The sequence below is a fragment of the Zalophus californianus genome, chromosome 5 (assembly GCF_009762305.2).
Source record: "Zalophus californianus isolate mZalCal1 chromosome 5, mZalCal1.pri.v2, whole genome shotgun sequence".
NCBI lineage: Eukaryota > Metazoa > Chordata > Mammalia > Carnivora > Otariidae > Zalophus > Zalophus californianus.
The window spans coordinates 56,617,311-56,642,122 of record NC_045599.1 but is presented as its reverse complement, the minus strand read 5'-3'; the positions used below and the strand labels follow the sequence as shown (position 1 = coordinate 56,642,122).

Here is a 24,812-nt window from a genome sequence, read left to right as displayed (position 1 = left end):
CACTGAGTGTGGAGCCCCGCTCAGGGCTTGATCTCAGGACCTGAGATCATAACCTGAGTGGAAATCATGAGTCAGATGCTTAACCTTAATTGACTAGGCCACACAGGTGCCCCAGTACTGAAAATTCTTATGCTAACCTAGGTTTGTGTGAACCTCTGCGAGCCCTTATAAATATGCTTTTACATTCACTATAAAACATGATAAGGAAACAAATCACTTTCTGATTCCATTCCTAATTTCTCATTTTAAAATTATCTCTAACAGGACTGATTGTCTGATTGATGTATAATAGAAGTGCAATTCTCATGGCTATCCAAAAGGTGTTTACAAAAGTTAATTAGAACATATTCCAAATTCATATAAAAGAAATGTCATTTGGGGAAGAATTATTGCACTTGCCTTTCACTACATCAATCTATAAACTTAATGAAGAAGAAAAGATTAATTGATTATAAAATAAAAAGTTTCTATTAAGAATAAAATGTTCAATGATAAAATGTTCAATGTTCATTTAAAAAATACATCAAGAGTGTGTCTGGGATTATTTGGTTTTGTTTTCTTTGATGCTGAGTACTTTGTCATCAATCCTGGCCTGGAATAGAAAAGAACACACAGTTAAAATGCAGGAAGATATTTGAAAAATGTTTTACGAATCATTGATTTTTTAAATTTTACTTGATTTATAAGAGCAAATTTTAACAACACCTAAAAATTAAACCTCAAAATATACCAATTTTATAGCCAGCTCTGTTAAAACTCAAATTAGCCATACCTTTTTGGTTTTGTTGCAGTCTTCTGAACTCGGCCTGAGTTATCTTTGGTGGAAGAAAAGTCAAGAAATGCCATAATGAACATGAAATAATTAAAAAGCTCTATAAAAATCTAAAAAGTTAAAGCTGACTGATTAGAGATAATAAAAACTTCTTTAGTACTACATAGTTCATATTTAGACACATCAAAAACTAACTTTATTGCATAACTTCTTTGTAATTTACTTATTTTATGGTATTACTAAGACTTAATTTTATTTTTGAAGTTGGGCTAGAGTCAGACTACCAAAAAACAACTTAAAGAGGCTTTCTGGCTGTGTGATTATGTTAATTTACCACTGTGCCTTAGCAAAAGGAATTTCTTTCTTTCTTTTTTTTTTAAATTGAAGTATAGTTGACACACAATGTTATATTAGTTTCAGGTGCACAACATAGTAATAGAACAAGTTTATACACAACGTAGTAATAGAACAAGTTTATACACAACATAGTAATAGAACAAATTTATACTCTATGCTGTGCTCACCACAAATGGAGCTCCCATCTGTCACCATACAGCACTATTACAATACCATTGACTATATTCCCTAAGCTGTACCTTTTATCCCTGTCTTATTCATTTCATGGGAATTCTGACTTTGATTAGATTACTCAGCTCCCAAGCTTTCGAGTTCGTTCTGTGCTAAATCAAGCCCAGAACAGTTTTGCCAAAATTTAAAATCTAATGGCTTCAGTTAATTCTAACCTATGCTAAGGTAACTAACATTTCCCTAAATGGCAGCATACACAAACTGTCCCTTTAATAGTATGTGCTTTAGATTTAACAACAATCTTAATTTTAATAAAACATTCCTAGAAAATCGAGTTCTTTAAAATGACTGCAAACTCACCAGTACTTTTGGTGCTTTCTCTGGGTTGGTTAGCTAGATTAACTTTATCCTCTCTCAGTTCCTGGATAATGCCTTTATTTAAGCATACATCCACATGCACATTGAACAGGGTAAGATCTGAAGTCTTTTGTTTTAGGTTACAAACAGGACAAACTAGAGCTTGGTCTGTTATCACTTCATGTAAATGAGGCTGGGAGGATTCTTGCCGACTTAATGACCCAGTATCTTCCAGTGAAACAGTAGAGGAAGAATTGTGACAACATTCCTCAATATTAAATGATTTGCTTGGAAGACTAGCACATTCCTCTTTGCTGTGCTTATCACTTAAACCGTCTACACTTTCTGCTTTACGTGGGTTATCTTCAGTCTCTACTAGCTCTATACAATCTACTGAATTGATTTCTGAATTCTTCTGATGGGTTTCACAATCCTGCTTCTCATGGAGTGAGAAAGAAGGATGTACATTTTCTTTCTTGTTAACTTCTGTAGAGGAAGCATGTGAACATGAGAACACATTGGAATTTTCACTGATCGAAGGTCCATCAAGACATGCATCTACATGTTTATTAAAGGCTTCCAGACTGACGCTTCTTTGTTCCCTAAAGCAAATTGGACAGGTAAATATCTGAGAGTTATTTGAATTCTCCGATGTTTCTAAATTCTCATTCATCATCTTCTTTAAAACTTGAAATGAATGTGATGTCTGTAAACTTTGTTTATCCACAGCCTCACATTTAAGTGTGTCTTGGTGGCTCCATTTCCTTTCTGATCGCTTTTTATCGAAGAAACTCTTCTTATGAGACATTTCTAGAGGTTTTAGAAACTGATCTTTGTTTGTTTTCTCTAGTATATACCCAGTGCCTGACAGAGTTTGGTTTCCAGCCTGTAAGAAGCCAATAATGCTCCTTTGTTGGTGTTTCTTGTTTTCTTCATTGGGAAAACTGGATAACCGTACACCTAAATTAAACCAACCGCAATTAATTTCTTAACAAAGCCAATTCACTCATAATGCATAACAATGTTTTGCGTAAAATTGTTGTGACATATATACAAAAGGATGTTTAGAGAAAAATAAGCAATACTGCATATTTTCTGAATTAAAGTATACTTTTTCAAAATGAGTACTTTGTACGAAATTTACCTTCCTTTATAAAACTGGGTATCACTAAATAGTATCTGTTGGAGTTGGCATGATTATATGTCTTTCAATTAATATCTGATACAAGATACTATTAAATACCAACTCCAGCTCTTTTTTCCCAGTAGCCTTTGTTTTTTAGAGCAATTTTAGGTTCACAGCAAAAATGAGCAAAAAGTATAAAGTTCCTACATATCCTCTGCCCAGTATATAGCCTCCTCCAATCAACATCCTGCACCAGAGTGGTATGTTTGTTACAACTGATGAACCTATGTTGACACAACATTAAAACTCAAAGTCCATAGTTTTTATTAGGGTTTATTCTTGGTGTTGAACATCTGATGGATTTTGACGTATTTAATGATATGTATCCACCACTACAGCATCATACAGAATAGTTTTTACTGCTCTAAAAATCCTCTGTGCTACCTATCCTTGACATCCACTGATCTTTTCACTGTCTCCACAGTTTTGTCTTTTCCAGAATGTCACACAGTATTTAACCTTTTCAAATTGGCTTCTCTCACTTAATAAAATATATTTAAGGTTCCTCCATGTCTTTTCATGGCTTGATAGCTCATTTCTTTTACGCACTGAATGATATTCATTGTCTGTCCCAGTTTCCATTTACCTACTACTGAAGGACATTTTGGTTGTTTCTGAACTTTGGCAATTATGAATGAAGCTGTTATAAACATCCACTCTTTAGCTCTCTCAATCAACATACTTTAGTCAATCGATTTCAAGTGTGTGCAATGTTTCATATATGAAAGTATGGCTAATGATCCACTCTTGGCAGTAAAGCTGGCATGTGGAGAGCTTATCCATGGACATCCTCTCACCCAATTCACTTTAGAAACTTGGTTTGTTAATTTGTTTGTTCACCATGCCATGGCTGCAGATATGGTTTTATATTGTCACAAACCCTTATCTGTAATTCTGAAATCTAAATAGCTCTGAAAATTGTAAGCAACAAAAGGTAATTGATGACTGAATTGATGTGAGGCTATTTAGACTCTTTCCAACCTAGTGTGAATATTTTCTTGTTTTGCTACAAAAATATTAATGTGTTTATCATGAGGTGCTGCCTCAGATACCAAAGAAGTATTACATAATATACTCAATATGTACGATATATGTTTCCTAAAATCTGAAAGGTTTTAAATTTTGAAACATACCTAGCCCCAAGGATTTCAGTAAGTAGGAAGGAAAAGAACAACTGTAATTGGTTCTTACAGGAATTAAATTAATGAGTATGGTTTCACATACATCAGGTTTTAAGAATTAAGAAAAATGTCAGCATAGGTACAAACTCCTAAACAGGTTTAAGAAATAAAGTGAAGGAGAGAATATTTCCCAAGTTGATTTCTTTGGGAAAATCTAGCAGATTTAAGGAAAAACAAGAAAAGGCATACCCATAAGTCTTAATCTCAAGGGATGTGGAAAATCGGCATCAATTTCTGTTCTTAGCAATTCTCTAGCAATAGCAAATATTTCTTCTGCAGTAGAAACAACAGATGAAACCGTAGATGCACGAGTTTTTACTTCAAAATTTACATTCTTCAGTTTAATGGTAATAGTTCTACCCTATAACCAACAAAATACATTGTTATATACAGTTTTCTAACTTCTAGAAAAAAGTTATTTTGTAGGTTAGAAAAAATTCAAAAACATCTCTTACATACACATAATACAGAAGTATAATCAATTATTTATGAAACGTGGTAATGAAATCTGTCAAAAAGAATAACTGAAATACATGAGTAATCTAAAAATCGCATTTTAGCGAATAATTATTACTCCCCTACCCAAATGGATTTTTATAAAAGAACTTTTTATATAAAAGGCAACATTAACTGATCACTTTTATTTTTACTAAATCTCTTTCAGAATTCAGTACCTAAAAAGAGAAGAAAAAGGCTTCTTAAAGGGGTCTCCATTGAAAGGGTCTTGTAGACAGCTCACACTTATTGTGTGCCTACTATATGCCAGATACTATGCTAACCCATTTACATGTAAGAACTCCCTTTGCAGTTATTGTTTAATGGGTACAGAATTTCAGTTTGGGATAAGGAAAAAGTTCTGGAGATTAATAGTGGTGATGGTTGCACCATATGAATGAACTTAATGCCACAGAAATGTAACTTAAGAATAGTTAAAATGGTAAATTCTGTGTTACATATATTTTACTACCTCCTGGAAGTTCTGAGAGTAGGCTGACTTACTGACTCACTTCCAAAGAATAGAGTATGGGAAGGGAAAATAGTAACTTCATAGTGGAGAGGCCTAGCGAACACTAACTTAATCAAGTGACAAAGGTTACTATCACTCGTGATACCTTGTGGCTATCCTATACCTTGAAAGGATGTAATGAGGACATTTCACCTCTGGTATTCTTTCTAAAAATCCATAACCCTGGTCTAATCATAAGAAAAACATCAGGCAAACCTAGAAGGAAAGACACCATGCAGAATACCTGGCCAATACTCCTTAAGACATCAAAGTCATGAAAAACAAGGAAGTACTGAGAAGCTGTTACAGATTAGAGGAGATAAGGAGACAAGACAACAAAATGCAATGTGGTTCCCTGGACTGAATCTTCGAACAGGAAGAGGACATTAATGGAAAAACAGGTAAAATCCAAATAATGTCTGGAGTTTAGTTAATAGCAATGTGCTAATGTCAGTTTCTTGGCTTGACAAATGTACTATGACAACATGGCTAAAATAATATAAGATGTTAATAATGAGGAAAACTGGGTATATCAGAACTCTCTATATTATCTATACTACTTTTCTGTATATATGAAATGATTCTAAAATCACAGGTTTATTAAAAAATTTTTAAATCAACTCTTTTTATACTCAAGGTGTCATAGAGAAGGATAATAAGAAATATATAGGGGAGGGCACTAGGAAAAAAAAAGAAATATACTTATATAGATATCCCATTTTTTGTAATAAACTTTGTTTTCTGTTTTTTTGTAATAACCTTTGAATACGTTTGTATTATACTTTGTAATAACTCCACCTCTGGTTTCAGAGTTTGGAAAATACTAAATATGGATTGTTGTGAGTGGAGATTATAAAACAGAAATTTAAAACCTTCTGGGTTTTGTTCTCAATGTGTGAAACAACCTGGAACAAGGGCCTTGAAACAAAATGCTTATTCTAGAAAAGCATTGTCTACCTGAGAAAAACATTAAAGGATGGTTGGAAAGATATTTATAATAAGTATAGTTCTACAGAAATCCTTACCTTTGCCTTATTCTCAAATGTCAATATAACTCTGATTTTGAACTTACTCAAGTGTACTCCTGAAGTAGTATAAATTCTGGAATTATACTGGAGCCAGCCCACCCTTGTAAGTTGCTTCTTCATCTAATCATCTTATCATAGGCCTGAATTACAGGTCAAAATAGAATTTGTCTCTATTGGGAATGGGGAATAATCCTTTCTAAAGTTTCTTAATTTGTACTCAAATACAAAACCTAACTCTTCCTTTAAGGTAGCATTTTATTATTAAAAATTTTTTAAACTAGGGGCACCTGGGTGGTTCAGATGGTTAAATGCCTGCCTTCACCTCAGGTCACGATCTCTGGGTCCTGGGATTGAGCCCCACGTTGGGCTCCCGGCTCAGTGGGGAGTCTGCTTCTCCCTCTGCCTCTCCCCCCTCATGCTCTCTCTCTCTCTCTCTTTCTGTATCTCTCTGTCTCAAATGAATAAATAAAATCTTTAAAAAAATTTTTTAAACTAAGAACACCACATCAAAATAAAGTACCTTTAGTCCTTCTTTCTGCAGATCTTGAGCAAGTTCACTGCAAAGCTCCTGGCACAAGCTATATTGTTCTTCTGCTTTACTTATCTCACTGAATGTCCTAGAAAGACAAAAATCATTTTGGTGCACAGAGTAAACTATAATTCAGGATAATATAGGAGTGATATAGTATGTTTAAACAGCCTAGCATCAAGTTATATTTTCTGCAGTACAAAATAAAATTTTCAGATGAAGTAAGATATAATTAAGTAAAAACATCTAAAATCTACCTAAATAATGGAAGATCATTTGTAGTTAAACTGATTACCAAAGGTACATTTGCTTTATTTATAATATTTTTTAAAAAGTTGATTAAAGTCTGATATATCACATCAATAAGAGAAAGTATAAAAACCATATGATCATTTCAATAGATGCAGAAAAAGCATTTCACAAGGTATAACATCCACTCATGATAAAAACCCCTAACAAAGTAGGTTTAGAGGAAACATATCTCAACATAATAAAGGCTTTATATGAAAAACCCACAGTTAACATCATTCTCAATGGGGAAAAACTGAGAACCTTTCCTTTAAGGTCAGAAACAAGACAAGGACGTCCACTCTCACCACTTTTATTCAATATAGTACTGGAAGTCCTCGCCACGGCAATTAGACAACATAAAGAAATTAAAGGCATCCAAAGTGGTAAGGAAGAAGTAAAACTTTCCCTATTTGACATGATACTGTATATAGAAAACCCAAGATTCCACCAAAAAACTACTAGAACTGATAAATGAATTCAGCAAGGTTACAGGATACAAAATCAATGTACAGAAATCCATTGCATTTCCGTACACTAATTATGAAACAGCAGAAAGAGAAATTAAGAAAACAATCCCCATGTGCAATTGCACCAAAAACAGTAAAATACCTAGGAATAAACTTAACCAAAGAAGTGAAAGACCTGTACTCTCAAAACTATACAACATTGATTAAAGAAATTAAGAGGACACAAATGGAAAGACATTCCATGCTCATGGTTGGAAGAACAAATATTGTTAAAATGTCTACACTACTCAAAGCAATCTACAGATTAAATGCAATCTCTATCAAAATACCAACAGCACTCTTAACTATAGGGAACAAACTGAGGTTTGCTAGCGGGGGTTGGGGGGTGGGGAGGGTAATTGGATAATGGACATTAAGGGGGACACTGATGTAATGAGCACTGGGTGTTATATGCAACTGATGAATCATTAAATACTACCCCTGAAACTAATAATACACTATATGTTAGCTAACTTGAATTTAAATAAAATCTCAAAAAAAAAAAAAAATACCAAGAGCATTTTTCACAGAACTAGAACAAACAAACCTAAAATTTGTATGGAACCACAAAAGGCTCCAAATAGCCAAAGCAATCTTCAAAAAGCAAAGCAAAGCTAGAGGTATCACAATTCCAGATTTCAAGTTACACTACAAAGCTATAGTAATCAAAACAGTATGGTAGTGGCACAAAAATAAACACACAGATCAATGCAACAGAATAGAAAGGCCAGAAACAAACCCACAATTATATGGCCAATTAATCTTCAACAAAGGAGGCAAGATTATGCAATGGGGAAAAGACAGTCTCTTCAACAAACGGTGTTGGGAAAACTGGACAGCTACATGCAAAAGAATGAAACTGGACCGTGTTGTTACACCATAGACAAAAATAAACTCAAAATGGATTAAGGACCTAATGTGAGACCTGAAACCATAAAAATCCTAGAAGAGAGCACAGGCAGTAATTTCTCTGACATCACTGACAACATCTTTCTAGATATGTCTCCCAAGGCAAGGGAAACAAAAGCAAAAATAAACTACTGGGACTACATCAAAATAAAAAGCCTCTGCACAGCAAAGGAAACAACCAACAAAACCAAAAGACACCCTATGGAATAGGAGAAGATATTTGCAAATGACATGTCCAATAAAGGGCTAATGTCCAAAATATATAAAGAATGAGACAACTCAACACCCAAAAAGCAAATAATCCAATTAAAAAATAGGCAGAAGACATGGACAGACATTTCTCCAAAAAAGACTTACAGATGGCCAACAGACACATGAAAAGATGCTCAACATCACTCATCGGGGAAATGCAAATAATGAGATATCTATGAGGTATCACCTCATACCTGTCAGAATGGCTAAAATCAAAGACCCAAGAAACAACTGTTGGCAAGGATGTGGAGAAAAAGGACCCCTCTTACAGTGTTGGTGGGAATGCAAACTGGGGCAGCCACTCTGGAAAACAGTATGGAGGTTCCTCAAAAAATTAAAAATAGAACTATCCTACGATCCAGTAATCACATTACTGGGTATTTACCCAAAGAATTTGAAAACACTAATTTGAAGGGACATATGCACCCTTATGTTTATTGCAGCATTATTTGCAATAGTCAAATTATGGAAGCAGCCCAAGAGCATCGACTGATGAATGGATAAAGATGTAGTGGTGTGTGTATATATAGATATAGATATAGATATAGATATGTATATATATTTTATTCAGCCATAAAACATAAAAAAAGAATGAAATCTTGCCATTTGCAAAGGCATGGAGGGATCTTGAGAGCATAATGCTAAGCAAAATAAGTCAGTCAGAGAAAGCCAAATGCCACATGATTTCACTCATATGTGGAATTTAAGAAACAAAACAAAGGGAAAAAAAAGAGACAACAAAAAAAATACACTCTTAACTACAGAGAACAAACAGATGGTTACCAGAGGGGAGGTGGGTAGGGGAAACAGGTGAATAGGTGATGGGGGTTAAGAATGCACTTATCTTGAAGAGCACTGAGTAATATGTGGAACTGCTGAATCACTATATTGTATACCTGAAACTAACATAACACTGTACATTAACTACACTGGAATTTTTTTTTAAAGTTGATTAAAGTCACCAACAGATAATGATAATGCCCTCAGAACTTATAATACATTATGGTATATATGTATATAGACTGCTACAGAGGGTTATCTTAAGAAAGTATACAGGAGAACATTATTCTAATTATTGTACATATATTTTTTGGAATAGAAGTATCTTCAAGTAGATGTAAGGGGATGGTTCCTGGCACCTACGTAGAGTTGTCTAATAGACAACTGGAAATGGAGGGCTGGTAAGATTAAAAGTAGAAATTTGAATTCATCTGCACAAGAGTGTTGAAAGAAGGCAAGAGGTCATATTAACATAAAAGAGGAAGATGCTAAAGAGAGCTCAAACCCTGAGCAGATGACTATTCAGTGAAGAGTCTCCCTTCTAACTCTAACCCCAGCTACCCAGTTCTCCTCCAACCAATGTTTCCAGCTTCCTATTCATTTAAATTTCTCCAGAATATTCTTTGTATAAGCAAACAAGCAAACATTTCCCCTGCATTTTTTACATAAACAGAATATTAGACACAGGGGCGCCTAGGTGGCTCAGCAGTTAGGCCTCTGCCTTCGGCTCAGGTCACGATCCCAGAGTCCTGGGATGGAGCCCCGCATCGGGCTCCCTGCTCAGCGGGAGGCCGGCTTCTCCCTCTCCCTCTCCCCCTGCTTGTGTTCCCTCTCTCGCTGTGTCTCTCTCTGTCAAATAAATAAATAAAATCTTAAAAAAAAAGACTATTAGACACATTGTTTAGCACCTTCTTTTCTCAATTCATCCTGGTGAGAGTTCCTTATGAATAAGTAATTCCCTCATTTTTATACAGCAGCCTAATATTCTAATTTAAAGATGTAAGATCATTTAACCAATCCTCTATTTTTAGATATTTAAGTTACTTTCTATCTTTTGTTATCATAAAAAAAAATAACAAATAACCTGATATACTTATAAGATGACATATGATTACATGTGTGGAATGAATTCCTAGAAAAAAAACTGTGGGATCAAAGTGCATGTATATCTGTGAGTTTAACAGACATTGCCAAAATGCTTGCCCCCTGTGGTAGGTAAAATAATGGCCCCCAAAGATGTCCAAATCCTAATATCTCGGAACCCAGTACATTACATGATAAAAGTGACTTTGCAGATATGATTAAATTAAGATGGAGAGACTATCCTGAATTGTCCAGGTGGGTCCATTGTAATCCCAAGGGTCCTTATAAGAAGACAGGAGGGTGAGAATCATAGAAAGACGAAATGCTAGGTTTGAAATGGAGGATGGGGCCATCAGTTAAAGAACATAAGCAGCCTCTAAAAGTTTTTGGTAAGAAAATGGATCCGCTCCTGGAGACTTCAGAAGGCTTGCAACCTTTCAACACCTTAATTTTAGGACTCCTGATTCAGAACTGTAAGAGAATAAATTTGTATTGTTTTAAGCCACTAAATCTGTAGTTATATGTTACAGGACCAATAAAAAACTAGTATACTCCCTCCAGAGTTTATAGCTATTACACTTCCATAGTCTGGCCAATAGAGTATCTTTGCCAACCCATTAGTGAAAAAGGCTATCTTGAGAACCTTCAACCTGTATTTCTTAAATTATAAAAAAGACTGGGAATATTTTCAATGTTTCAAGAGGCATTTGTACTTCCTTCTTTGTTAACTAATTAGATCTATTGGTTTGCTGGCCCTTTCTCCCCACCAACCCCCAGTATAGTTTCCTTTTTGTTTCGTTTTTTTAAGTTTTTATTTAAATTCCAATTAACATACAGTGTAATATTAGTTTCAGGTGTACAATATAGTGGTCCATTGCTTCCATACAACACCTGATGCTCATCACAAGTGTCCTCCTTAATCCCCATCACCTGTTTACCCAACCCCTCACCCACCTCCCCTCTGGTAACCATTAGTTTGTTCTCTGTAGTTAAGAGTCTGTTTCTTGGTTTGCACCTCTCTTCTTTTCCCTATGCTTGTTTTTGTTTCTTAAACTCCACATGAGTGAAATCATATGGTATTTGTCTTTTTCTGCCTGACTTATTTCACTTAGCACAATACTGTCTAGATCCATCCCCATCATTGCAAATGTCAAGATTTCATTTTTTGATGGCTGAGTAATATTCCACTGTATGTATAGGTATATATATGTACATACCACCTCTTCTCTATCCATTTTCAGTCAATGGACATTTGGAGTGTTTCCATAATTTGGCTACTGTAGATAATGATTCTATAAACATTGGGGTGCATGTATCCCTTTGAATTAGTATTTTTGTATTCCTTAGATAAATAACTAGTAGTGCAATTGCTGAATAGTAGGATAGCTCTAGTTTAAACTTTCTGAGGAACCTCCATACTATTTTCCACAATGGCTGCATCTGTTTGCATTCCCACCAACAGTGTAAGAGGGTTCTCCTTTCTCCGCATCCTCACCAACATCTGTTGTTTCTTGTATTGTTGATTTTAGCCATTCTGACAGTTGTGAGGTGGTATCTCATTGTGGTTCTGATTTGTATTTCCCTGATGCCAAGTGATGTTGATCAACTTTTCATGTGTCTGTTGGCCATGTGTATATCTGCTTTGGAAAAATACTATCTTCTGCCCATTTTTAAAATTAGATTATTCATTTTTTGGGTGTTGAGTTGTATCAGTTCTTTATATATTTTGGATACTAACCCTTTATTGGATATGTCATTTGCAAATATCTTTTCCCGTTCCGTTGGCCCTTTCTTAAATTAACTAATATTAATATACTTGTATACTAAGTGTATTAGTATAACAAAAAGAGAGAAGACAGTATAGTATAACTAAATGGAAGAAAAAATTCATTAAATAGGACAGTACCATCTCACTTTTAGAATCTTTTCCCCCTCTTTTCCTTTGAGTGTTTTTATGTAAATCACAGCCTAAAACAGCAATGTTTATCAAAGTCATTTACTGAGTATGTTGTCTTATAAAAGTCATTCAGCCTTTCTGATAAAAAATAACATATATGGGAGGTTCCTGGCTGGCTCAACTGAAAGAGCATGGACTCTTGATCTCAGGGTCATGAGTTTGAGCCCCACGCTGGGTGTAGAGGTTACTAAAAAAATAAATAAATACACTTGAAAAAAACATATATGTGAAAAAGGAACACAACCTTGTACTAATTCAGTGGTTCTTAAACATCTCAGTGGAACTTTGGTGTTTGGAGGAGATAATTCAGGGACTTTCAAACAGTGACATATTTCTGAAAACAATAAAGTCTCATCAAGATTTCATTTGTCTTCCAAACAAGATTGTAAACCACTGGACTATGTCCCCTGTAACCTCTCTTTCATCAATATCTTACTATTTGACCCTTTCACTAACATTTGAAGAGTTTCAGGAAGAATTTCCATGGTCCCTTCTTAAATTTCCCAAATAACTACTCAGTAATTTTTCTTATAAACAACGCTAGAAATTAAGATTTAGAATCCATAAGATGACTGGTTTTCGTTGAATAGGAGGAAACCAACATTAAAAAAAATAACTGTAGTTAAATTTTTTCCCACGGAGAGCATAGCAAGCAAAGATAATAAAGCATTGTACTGGAATATTTACTTTAGTAATGTCAACTACTGAAAAATGTCATTTGGTTTGCACACAGATTTTTCTATTTCAGTGATATTTTACTAAAGATTAAAAGTTAAAAATAACATGAATTATGAACAATTAAAAATAACAACATTACCTCTCAACGCTCATGCTTTTCCTTTCTCCATCCCTTGAAATGAAAAAAAGAAAAAAAAAGTTTTCTTTGCTTTTTCAAAGGAGACTCAGTTCTTTTTAGTCAACCAAAAGGATTTAACATATCAATTACCATTTAAAGATCTCTTTAATGTTTTTGGTTAAAATTTATACACCATGAAGAACAGGGAGGTTTTGTGTTTTTTTTTTTTTTTAAGATTTTATTTATTTATTTGACAAAGAGAGACACAGCAAGAGAGGGAACACAAGCCAGGGCGGGGGGGGGGCGGTGAGTGGGAGAGGGAGAAGCAGTCTTCCCGCGGAGCAGGGAGCCCCATGTGGGGCTCGATCCCAGGACCCCGGGATCATGATCCAAGCTGAAGGCAGACACCCAATGACAGAGCCACCCAGGCGCCCCAAGAACAGCGAGTTTTTAAAATCTCAAAATAAAACTACCAACAAAAAATACAGATAGATGCTAATATGATTATATGTATAATGGATCAAGTCTATATCTATCAAAAAGAACAAATTTGAAAATAGGTTATTATAAACTGCTTCTACTGAAGTGTGAATATAAAAACCATGACTTATAAAAACCAGTAAGAGTTAGTAGCGTAATGGCTTACAGTTATATGATATGATTAAATATCAATTACCTAGTTTTTGGCCTAGTATATAACTGTGTTCTCCTATAGCTATTTATTTTTCATTTATACCACTCTATAGAACTTCAGTTAGAATTTGGACACAGCAATAGGATGGTGATTCGGAATCTGAACCATCTAGTTTGGTTGAATTCTAGCTGTTCTGATAGAAGTAGTTGAAACTAAACAGCTGAAATGACATGTAGATTATTCATTTTCCACATATTCAAAGAACCTATTAGGAATGAAGTACTGTTCTAGGCATTGGGTATACAGTTATGACCAAAACAGACCAAGTTCTTATCCTTAAGAAACTTATATCTTACTGGAGGGAGACAAATAAACAAATATAGAAGTAAATCTGGAGTATGTCAGAAGGTAAGAAGTATTAAGGATTAAAAAATAAAACAGAATAGGGGAATAGAGAATGTACATAGAAGGGAAAGGAGGTTTGCTATTTTACATTATTATAAATCACCTATGAATTTCACTTCAAAGCATTACCTGCATCTTTAAATACCACAGATTAATATATGCTATGTTATATCAAGAACTACATTGTTTTCAAGCCCTATGGAAATAAAAAAGAGGATAATTCTTGGGTTAAAGAAAAAAGTTTTATTTCCCATTACCTTAAATACTAGATTATTTATAGTGGTGTGATTTCCTTCTCTGATCTTTTCATTATATCCACTGAAGATCAAAGTCAGCTAACTATGAGCTAAAGAATGAGGAACAGGGGGACGCCTGGGTGGCTCAGTTGGTTAAGTGTCTGCCTTTGGCTCAGGTCATGATCCTGGGGTCCTGGGATAGTGTCCCACATGGGACTTTCTGCTCAGCGGGAAGCCTGCTTCTCCCTCTCCCACTCCCCCTGCTTGTGCTCTTTCGTGCACACGCTCTCTCTCTCTAATAAATAAAATCTTTAAAAATAAAAAAACAAAACAAAACAAAAAAGAATGAGCGTGGACAGATGAGTAAAGCGTACCTGCAATCTCTGTAAGATTTAGCAGGTTTAATTATTTTATCAAACTTATTTCATATGCCTCCTCAGTAATCTTGCTTTCTTTTAGTTTAGGTATATAAAGGAATTATTTTGGGGGCAGGCTGACAGGATGATGACAAAATTATAAAAATAGTGCCCCATGTTAATTCCCATTCTTTTTAAAAATTCCCTTCTTTTCACCCACTCTCAACAGTGTACCCTTCTAGCTCTAGGATATTTCTTTTTAAGACTGAGACGAGGGGCGCCTGGGTGGCTCAGTCATTAAGCGTCTGCCTTCGGCTCAGGTCATGATCCCAGGGTCCTGGGATCGAGCCTCGCATCGGGCTCAAAGCCTGCTTCTCCCTCTCCCACTCCCCCTGCTTGTGTTCCTTCTCTCATGTGTCTCTCTCTGTCAAATAAATAAATAAAATCTTAAAAAAAAAAAAAGACTGAGATGAAAGAGTGGCAGGGAAGAATCACAGGACCTCTCTTTCAGCCATTTCCTCTTCTCCTACATCTTTGCATGGCTGGCCCCTTCAGGTCCCTGCCTCTGGATCATGGCTGCCAACACCCACTCTTACTCCCCAAGTCATTTTCTAGTCCCTTCCTCTGCCTTACTCTCTTCATTTGTTTATTTGGTTACTTCCTACTTGCCACACTATTCTGCAAACTCCATGAAGGCAAGATTTTGTCCTATTTTCTACTGTTCTTCCCAGTGCCTAGAACAGTAACTAATGAAGTAAGTACTCAGTGCTAAATGAATCAGCCAATCATTTACACGTCTGGAAAAAGAAAAGAAATATAGTTGTTCATGAAGGCTTTCAAAGAATCATTAAATCTCCTCACTTATGGGGTAAATTCTGGAATATAAGCCACCTTTCTTTCCTCAACAATCAGACCACCATTAGTCTCGTGTTCTGAACAAAAAACAAGGTAGGTACAAAAAAGAAAGTACTCATCATTCTTCTTGTCTAACCAATTGCTGTAGCCAACAGCCAAAGAGTGATTCTTTGTTCCTCTTTTCCTTTCCTCCCACCTGCAATCTTTTGACTCTAAGTCAAAAATTATATTCCAGAATGAACTAGCCTAAAAAAATTTTAAAACATGTTATCCTATAGGGGCGCCTGGGTGGCACAGTCAGTTGAGCATCTGACTCTTGGTTTCAGCTCAGGTCATGATCTCGGGGTCCTGGGAGCAAGCCCTGCGTTAGGCTCTGTGCTCTTGCGGGGTCTGCTTGAGATTCTCTCTCTCCCTCTGCCCCTCCTTCTCTCTCTCTCTCTCTCTCTCTCTGGAATAAATAAATAAATCTTTAAAAACAAAGAAAAAAACATGTTATCCTATAGCCTCCATGTCAATGGTTAAAATTGTTATTTCAGCAAATGATAAGGAAAAAACAGAATGACTATACATACAGATACCTTGCCAGGTGTGTTGAACCTAGACCCAGGGAAATATGAAGGAAATGATGCCAAGATGTTTCAGAGAAAAGAAGAGAAAGCAATGTCCTCTGTTGGTAGAGTTCTGTACAAGTAGTAATTCCAAGTGCCTTTAACATTTTCTCTGTAACTTTTCCTATTCCAGAAACCTAGAAAAGAGTCAATATTTATCATTAATACAGTTTTACATTAAGGCAAGAACAGATATTTAATCTCATTATACCTTTTATAACCAATAAAAGGTATAAATAATGTGACCATCTCCACAAGTCATACAAGAAAACTACTTTATTTCTAGGCACATCTCCTAAACTAGTGTTGCATGGAAATTTAAAATTTAAAATTTCACAAAACTTTAAAAAAAGCATTAAAGAGGCGCTTAGGTGGCTTGGTCGGTTAAAAGTCTGCCTTCAGGCAAGGTCATGATCTCAGGGTCCTGGGATCAAGTCCCACATCAGGCTCCCAGCCAGCAGCGAGCCTGCTTCTCCCTCTCCCTTTGCCCCTCTCCCCCACTCATGCTCTCTCTCTCTCTCAAATAAATAAATAAAATCTTTTTTTAAAAGGCAAAAAAAAAAAAAAAGAGTTCTATGGTCATAGAAACTTGGTAAATGGTGGAATAAGCAAATCTAAAATAAACTTTTTACTGCAAAACTTATTAATCTTTAATATAATATTATCTGTTGTTACCCACTAAGGCTGATATGTTCCAAAGTTCTCTGACCCCAGAAACTTTTTTAATGGAATAGCTATTCATATCTTGAAAAACACAATGGAAAACACTGCTTTATAGCTACACCTTACATATTCTATTCAGTGATCATACATTATATTCTCTGATACAGCCTTTCTTCTGGGCATTGAAAAATGTTTATTTAAATTCACTCCTGCGGGCGCCTGGGTGGCTCAGTTGGTTAAGCGACTGCCTTTGGCTCAGGTCATGATCCTGGAGTCCCGGGATCGAGTCCCACATCGGGCTCCCTGCTCAGCAGGGAGTCTGCTTCTCCCTCTGACCCACTTCCCTCTCGTGCTCTCTATCTCTCATTCTCTCTCTCTCAAATAAATAAAATCTCTAAAAAAAAATAAAAAAATAAATTCACTCCTGTATGTGATGTGAGAAAATCAAGCCCCAGAGCATCAAATAGAGTGTAGTGCAATTATTGTTTTTAAAAAAAGCATATATGCAGAGAAATCTACAAGCTGTAAAAAATAATAAAACACGCCCTTTCTATAACCCCTAAGGGATCGTTTTACCATTTTAAAGATAGAAACGTATTTTGGGTTTTTTTTGTTTTTTTTTTTTGGGCAAAAACAATAAATTTCTAAATCTCTTTGAAGTATCATACCTATTAATCTGATGGCAATTTAGACTTTAGAACCAAGATAGTATATTGTTTCAGCTGAAAGGACCCTTAGAAGTATTCTTCTTAATTTCTGTTCTTCTTGGCAGAGGTACACTTAAAAGTCTTTCATCTGTTACTTTCTTAAAACTTTTTGGCAAACAAACTTCCTAAACCTCAATTTTAGGGTTTCATAGAAAGATTTCTTCAGATCCAAATTCAATCATCCATTATACTTTTTGCTTGTTACCTACTGTTCTAAAACTTTTCAGCAAAGAATGATTACTACCATCCTAAGTAGCATCTCTTCAGAATATATATATATGTGTTTATAAATGTAGTTTATATTTAAATATGAATAACATTATATTTTATATAAATAAAATTTCTAGAAATTTTATACAAAATCTTACCTTTCTAATGGGTAAGTCCTTGATGAAGTCCATCACAGCTTGTCTGCTGGGGAGAATTTGGTATTGTCCATTTGGTTTATTCTTATCACTGCATACTTTTGCTAACATTGTATTTGGGGCAATGCCTTAAAAGAAGAACACTCTGATGACTCAAAGAAGTTGACATGTATCATTTTAAAATATGAGATGACAATACAGAAATGGTGAATGCAAAAAGTCTGAAATGATGTGGAATGGTACTTTAAAAATAACATCTGATAACTACCTATGTCCCCAGGGCTCAATGCAATTTTAGGAAAAGGAACTGTATTACTTATTGTGGAAGCAGAAATGAGGAATATTTAAATCTCCATGGTATTTTAAAGTCTAAGAGTAATTTCTGCGTTTATTTAAGTGATATTATTATTAGTTTACAGACTATCTTTAATACAGGGTTGACTTATAGAAAAGATCCAGAATATAATTTAGGATGGATGTTCACTCTTTGAAAAGGTCTTTTGTATAGATTATCCACATAAAGAAAAACAAAAAAAAACAAAGATTCTGGGTTGTATTATATTTAAAACAATGATAATAAAATATATGCACTCTTTTTATGTTATTCACAAAGCAAATTAGAATTTATCAGAAAGGTGTTTTAAAATTTCTAGGAGATTCAATGATTAAGATAACTTGAAATAGGTATATTCAAAAATAATCATTAAATGATTCAATTCAATTTTTATACACATCCTACTAAAATTTGTTACTTATTCTCACACTTTGGTACAGAAAAAAAAAGATTAACCTAATCATAATGATAATTTAGGGTCCTCATGATGAATATCAGTTTCTATGCTAAGACACAGTGGTACCCTCATGGGTTACTGACATTTGTAAAACTCTTTTTCCTTTCACCAGCTGGCCCCAGATTGCTATGTTGCTAGTTAGGGCTTCTTCTATTTTCTACTCTGTGGTCACCTGGGGTCTCTCCTGCACAGTAATCCTGGACAGGGCTGAAGACTTCAAAAGGAAAACTAATAAAGTATTATGTACTAAACCAGTTAAAATATATTGTATGCTTTAAAAAGGATAGCTACGTGAGATTTAGGATAGATTTTTTCTTTTGGCTCATAGGCTTTTCTGCTTAATTCCAATTTACCTGTAGGTTCACAGTATTCTGACTACATAAAGTCATTAGAGGTTGAATCAAAAAGGATAAGTAAAACATTACTATATGCTTCATAATGAGAAAATACTAATATCACACTTGAATGAGCCAGTCTGAAAATTTTAACTATGGTAGCCACCAAATCTCTCTTAAGTACCTGCACTGGCTGTCAGTGTTGTTTTCTGCTCGATTCTGAAACGAATTTCCTTTACCACTTCCTCAGCTGATGTTCCAAAAACAATTGAATTTTGGAGTATTTGAGGATTATTCTGTTCTTCGGAGTTCACTTGCAAAGGATTTCCTTGTGGCTGCAAATCAGGAGGACTATCATCAAAAAGTAGTGGAGAGATGGATCGCTCATGCTCATTCAGTTTATTAGCTTCTTTTCCTGGTTTCTCTAAATTATAAACAGAACAGTAATTATCTTCATTTTAAGAAGTACATACTTCATAAATGAGGTTTTCCTACATTCCTTCTAAAGACAAAACAAATCTACTTTAGTTTTGTTTCTAAGAGCCAAGATCAGAAATGTTATTTATATTTCTTTGTTTACCAAAGAAAATACTGATTCTAAGTTTTTCTTAAAAAGAATATTATCTACTTCCATAGTATACATTTGAAGAGAAAACATCTTATGTAAAAATCATGAATTTGTGTTATCTTACCTAAATTAACTGAAACCTAGAATTGGGCCCAGAGTCACATTACTTTTTTCTTTAAAAAAAAAGAAAGCTTTTTTTTCCTTTACCCATTAAATTAGAATTTAGGAATGAGAAAAAGGAATTAAGCAATTAAGAATAATTATGCCTGAGAAATAAGTTTTGTTTTTAGAGGGAAAAAACCTTAAATTTTCTTCATTCATGGAAGAGACTTCTCAGATATTAAAATACTTTCACTTTTCTTCTTTTAAAAATGCTTTTTTAGGGGCGCCTGGGTGACTCATTAAGCGTCTGCCTTCAGCTCAGGTCATGATCCCAGGGTCCTGGGATCGAGTCCCGCATCGGGCTCCCTGCTCAGCGGGAAGCCTGCTTCTCTCTCTCCCACTCCCCCTGCTTGTGTTCCCTCTCTCACTGTGTCTCTCTCTCTAATAAATAAAAAATCTTTTAAAAAAATGCTTTTTTGATTTTGACTTGCTTATGTATAAAGTATCACTTTTACTGAGGGCACTTTTGAAATAAACAGTAATTACTTCTGGAAGTTACACTTCTTCAAACATACAAATTCTTTTTTTTTTTAAGATTTTATTTATTCATTTGAGATACAGAGATAGAGAGAGACAGAGAGCATGGCCGGGGGAGAGGCAGAGAGAGAGGGAGAAGCAGGCTCCCCGCTGAGCCAGGAGCCCAACGTGGGGCTCGATCCCAGGATCCTGGGATCAGAACCTGAGCTGAAGGCAGACACTCAACCATCTGAGCCACCCAGGTGCCCCTAAATATACAAATTCTTAAAGTCTAATCAGATTAGCTATAATATTATCAGTAGGCTACAACCTAATATTACTATTAAAAAGTAAAGTAAAAATAGTAATCTGGTTTTTACCTCATTTTATTTGCCATTTTTCACAAATGGACTGTAAAATATATTTAAATCTATACCAATATTAAAAATGTCCTCATGAACAAATCCATTAACGATTACTTTCTGGGCTTAATGGAAGAGAAATACAATTTAATGTATTTATAAAAATTAAGATTAACAACAGAGCTTTCTGATCTCATTTCATAATTTTTTTACATATAAATGTTTTCCAAATTGAGGTAAATGCAGAGCCAAAAATTAAATTTCTAGTTTCAAGACACATATAAATGCATATTATTTTAAAAATGAACTAGGCCTTTTAAGGAAGGTTTTCTAAAGATAATATAAATAATATGACAAACACCAGATTAGTTTTAAATTATAAAGCACATAATATGAATTCAGTTACAGACAAATGTTTTCCAAATCTGAATTCCCAGGCCATATACAAAATAAGCCTTATTTTCAAACTTAATATTAGCTATTATTTAGGTCCTTCAGTTACTTTCATTTTCCATAGTCTGGTTTTAAAATGCAGAGCATCAGGGCACCTGGGTGGCTCAGTCATTAAGCATCTGCCTTCGGTTCAAGTCATGATCCCAGGGTCCTGGGATCGAGCCCCACATTGGGCTCCCTGCTCCGTGGGAAGCCTGCTTCTCCCTCTCCCACTCCCCCTGCTTGTGTTCCCTCTCTTGCTGTGTCTCTCTCTGTCAAATAAATACATAAAATCTTTAAAGAAACAATAAAATGCAGAGCATTTCAGAAAGCATTATGGCTGCGGCACAGTTGAAGTGGTGTCTACCTGGCCCCCTTTGCCCCATCTGGATGGGTAAAAGTCAAGGTAAAGACAGTTGCACAAAAATTACAAACCGAGTAAGGTACCTGTGACATTCATAAGCCCCTTCTGCAGAGTTATCCCGTGTTTTGTACCTCATGTGTCCATCACAGTACCCTTAGGTGGGTCACTGATGGAACACTTGAGTAGGAAGCAAAGCATGCTGCCTTCAGGTTCTGTCCTTGTTAGAGCAGCTACTGAATGGCCCAGTTACCTATTATTCAATCTGTCTACTTCTCTGTGCGGCCTGGCTATATGACTAATGCTCAAGTAGTTTCTTATTTGCTTTCTGAAAAAAAAAAAAAGCCTTTATAATCCCCATAACTGAGGTGATCAGAGTACAAAACTAAGGTTTCCTATCATCTGAAACACTAGGATGAAAGCATCCCATCTTTATGTGGACTATATGGATGGCGAGTGCTAAAAGTATATGGTATTTCGGTTTCTTATATTGCCTCCCGCTTACCATGCAGATTTATATGGCAGAATAAACATAAAATAATAATAATTATTTTATTTGTTTATAGACAAAGTATTTAGCAATACTTTTCCAAAGACTGCACCTTTCAGAAAAGGGGCAAACAGCAGAAAAATGTCTTGGACTTCAGAGGAAGATATATCAATCAGCTGCCATGGTGCCAACTCACTGTTGACAGCTTCCCATGGCATAATGTGAAATCAGATATGCTGAAAAGTCCAGCCCACAGGGATTTATATATGAGAAAAAAAAGTTATAACTACTTAAATTGCTTAAAAATATGAAATACAGGAAGAGTAAAGTACATAAGTAATTGAAAGTTCACATCTCCAAGAAAGTTTGCACATAGTGTAATAAATGAAAAGAACATTAATAGAGAATAAAAATATTTACCTTAGTCCCAGGGTAATTTTTTTTAACATATTGTGAACATAATTGTTATAGGAGGTCCTCAGGGAGATGCTCTGATATAACCATATAATGGTTTCCCCACCTTCTCTTGTGAAAAGTAAGGAAATAAATGGGTATGTAAAGCAAACTGACATCAGGCTTTGTGTGCCTCTTCCACCAAACAATAAAGATTTACTTCAGAAAATCTTTTGCTCTAAGCCTCTGTGTTCAGGAATGATGATGCTTGTTTATTATTTAATGTTTCTATTAAAGCGAGAGACTTGTTCCCTAGAGTTCTAAATAAGATAGTGAAGTTGTGATTTGATGTCCACACTAAACTTGCTCCAAAGATGTGAGCCCCAAACAATATGAGAGTTAGAATGTTATGCCATCGAAGATCCACCATTTTTGCCTCAGGGAAGGTTACAAACAGGTTTCCCTACTACTGGCTGTCCCCACCTGAAGAAGTCAATGAGTTGTGCACATGAAATACAGCTGTGGGCTGTGAGTAAACCCTCTGTTTCTACCTTTTCATCCAGGTGAACTTTGCTCAGGGGTCCAGGACAGCTATTTGAAGTAATCATACCTCTGACAGAGGGTTGAAAGCAGTATGTGTAATAGCTACATGTTCTTTGACACTATTTTGGATTAGTAACAAAGGGATCATTGGAAAAAACCTCAGGGTGATGAAACTTCTATATCAGTGTATACGAAAGAATCACAATAAGTTCTAAGGCAAAGAAGAGAGTTAGGAGTCATTAATTTTGGCAAGGTTGAAAACAGTCATAATCACTGTATAACCAGATTACAGATAATTTTGAAAACGGGAAAAAACCCCATCCAATGTTTTGATATGTTTGAGGCTAATTTTTAAAAAATTTAATTTCTTTTAACAACTACAACAAAAGGCCACCTTAGATAGATACCTCCTCAGATTCAACACGATTCAATCCTTTCTTATTAGATCTTCGGAAAAGAACTGCTATGAAATTACTTTGTTCAGGGGCTCTGCACATTCTTAAACTCTAGAGATTTAACAATCTCATTTGGTTTAAAAATGATTTAAACCAATCTCTTTTGTTTAAAAGTTACAAATTTAACTTAGAAATTCCACTGGTATACTGTAAGTTTCTGATTTCTCATTTTTAATACTTTTTCATAATAAAGGTATATCTAGTTCTACCACCTATGCATGCTGATAAGTTAAATGAGTTAATTCAAAGGGCTTTTTGTTTGTTTTTTAGTTTGATCATTCTAATAAATTGCTTACCATTTTCTAGAGAGTTCCCTGTTTTGATTAAATACTTCCTTTTGTCCTCAGGCCAATTTTGTCTTTCCTGTAAGTGCTTTGTTATATTCAAGTAGGCTTCATCAAGACTCATGGCCATAAAATTGGGATCATAATCAGCAAGTATTTCCTTAACCTTCAAAAGGAACAAAATGGTTTCAATTCTGCTGCCATAGCCTGTAATATAACAGCTGATAAGAAACATTAATATTCTTACTTTGCAACTATAGTAAAAATCCTGCAATCAATAGCTCATGGATTTAGGGAATAAATAATTTATTGCTAGCACAAGTTTGTCCAAATTCTCTTTTGCATTAAAATAGATCAAGAGGGCGCCTGGGTGGCTCAGTCGTTAAGCGGCTGCCTTCGGCTCGGGTCATGGTCCCAGGGTCCTGGGATGGAGCCCCACATCAGGCTCCCTGCTCCACGGGAAGCCTGCTTCTCTCTCTCTCACTCCCCCTGCTTGTGTTCCCTCTCTCGCTGTGTCTTTCTCTGTCAAATAAATAAATAAAATCTTTTAAAAAAATAAAAAATAAAATAGATCATGAAGGCAGAAGACCATGAAAGAGCTTCATTTGATACAAGCTCTATTCAGCCACCTTTATCTAGATATAATGAATGATTCAAATAAATCTCAGACATCATTCTGGTTAAGTAACATAATTTTAAGTAACTGGTCAAAAGTAGAAGTGGGAACAATAGGATCCTGCTCCCCCTCACCTTTTTTGTTTATTTTAAAAAGGAATAATCCTTTTTTTTTTTAAGTAGTCTCCACACCCAGCATGCAGCCCAAAGCAGTGCTTGAACTCATAACCCTAAGATCACGACTTGAGCCGAAATCAAGAATTTGATGCTTAATCAACTGAGCCACCTAGGTGCCCCTAAGAAGGAATAATCTTATATAATAGTACTATGTTGCTTTAGAAAGTAGTTTTATTTTAATTAATTATAATATGCACATAAAACTCCACTCAAAACACACTAATGCATGTATCCATTCAGAAAACAAAGCTCAATTATCGAGATTTGGAATGGAAAAGATGACAAAATCTACAGTGGAAGTTTGTGACTATATTAAACGGGAAAAGTCTGGAGCTGCATCTTGAGATAAATAAAGAGATCAGAATTTCCATGGTTCCAGAAATGCCATTTATGAAAGA

The 24,812-nt window shown here is 35.1% G+C and overlaps 1 protein-coding gene across 5 annotated transcripts in view; it reads right to left on the bottom strand.

Moving 5' to 3' along the window:
• Positions 1-455: 455 nt before the first annotated feature.
• The window catches only part of POLK (DNA polymerase kappa), a 66,007-nt gene continuing 41,650 nt past the window's right edge, over positions 456-24,812 (bottom strand). For 4 of the 5 annotated variants that reach the window (XM_027604369.2, XM_027604368.2, XM_027604371.1 and 1 more), the window contains 10 exons: positions 23,635-23,788; positions 19,301-19,540; positions 17,994-18,118; positions 16,226-16,392; positions 13,183-13,215; positions 6,579-6,675; positions 4,214-4,385; positions 1,661-2,617; positions 773-815; positions 456-592 (listed from right to left, as the gene is read on the bottom strand). In XM_027604369.2, the coding sequence (XP_027460170.1) occupies positions 508-592; positions 773-815; positions 1,661-2,617; positions 4,214-4,385; positions 6,579-6,675; positions 13,183-13,215; positions 16,226-16,392; positions 17,994-18,118; positions 19,301-19,540; positions 23,635-23,788 (2,073 nt within the window). In that variant the 3' untranslated portion in view covers positions 456-507. The remainder of the gene's footprint in view (positions 593-772; positions 816-1,660; positions 2,618-4,213; positions 4,386-6,578; positions 6,676-13,182; positions 13,216-16,225; positions 16,393-17,993; positions 18,119-19,300; positions 19,541-23,634; positions 23,789-24,812) is intronic. The other variant, XM_027604372.1, reaches the window with a different exon arrangement.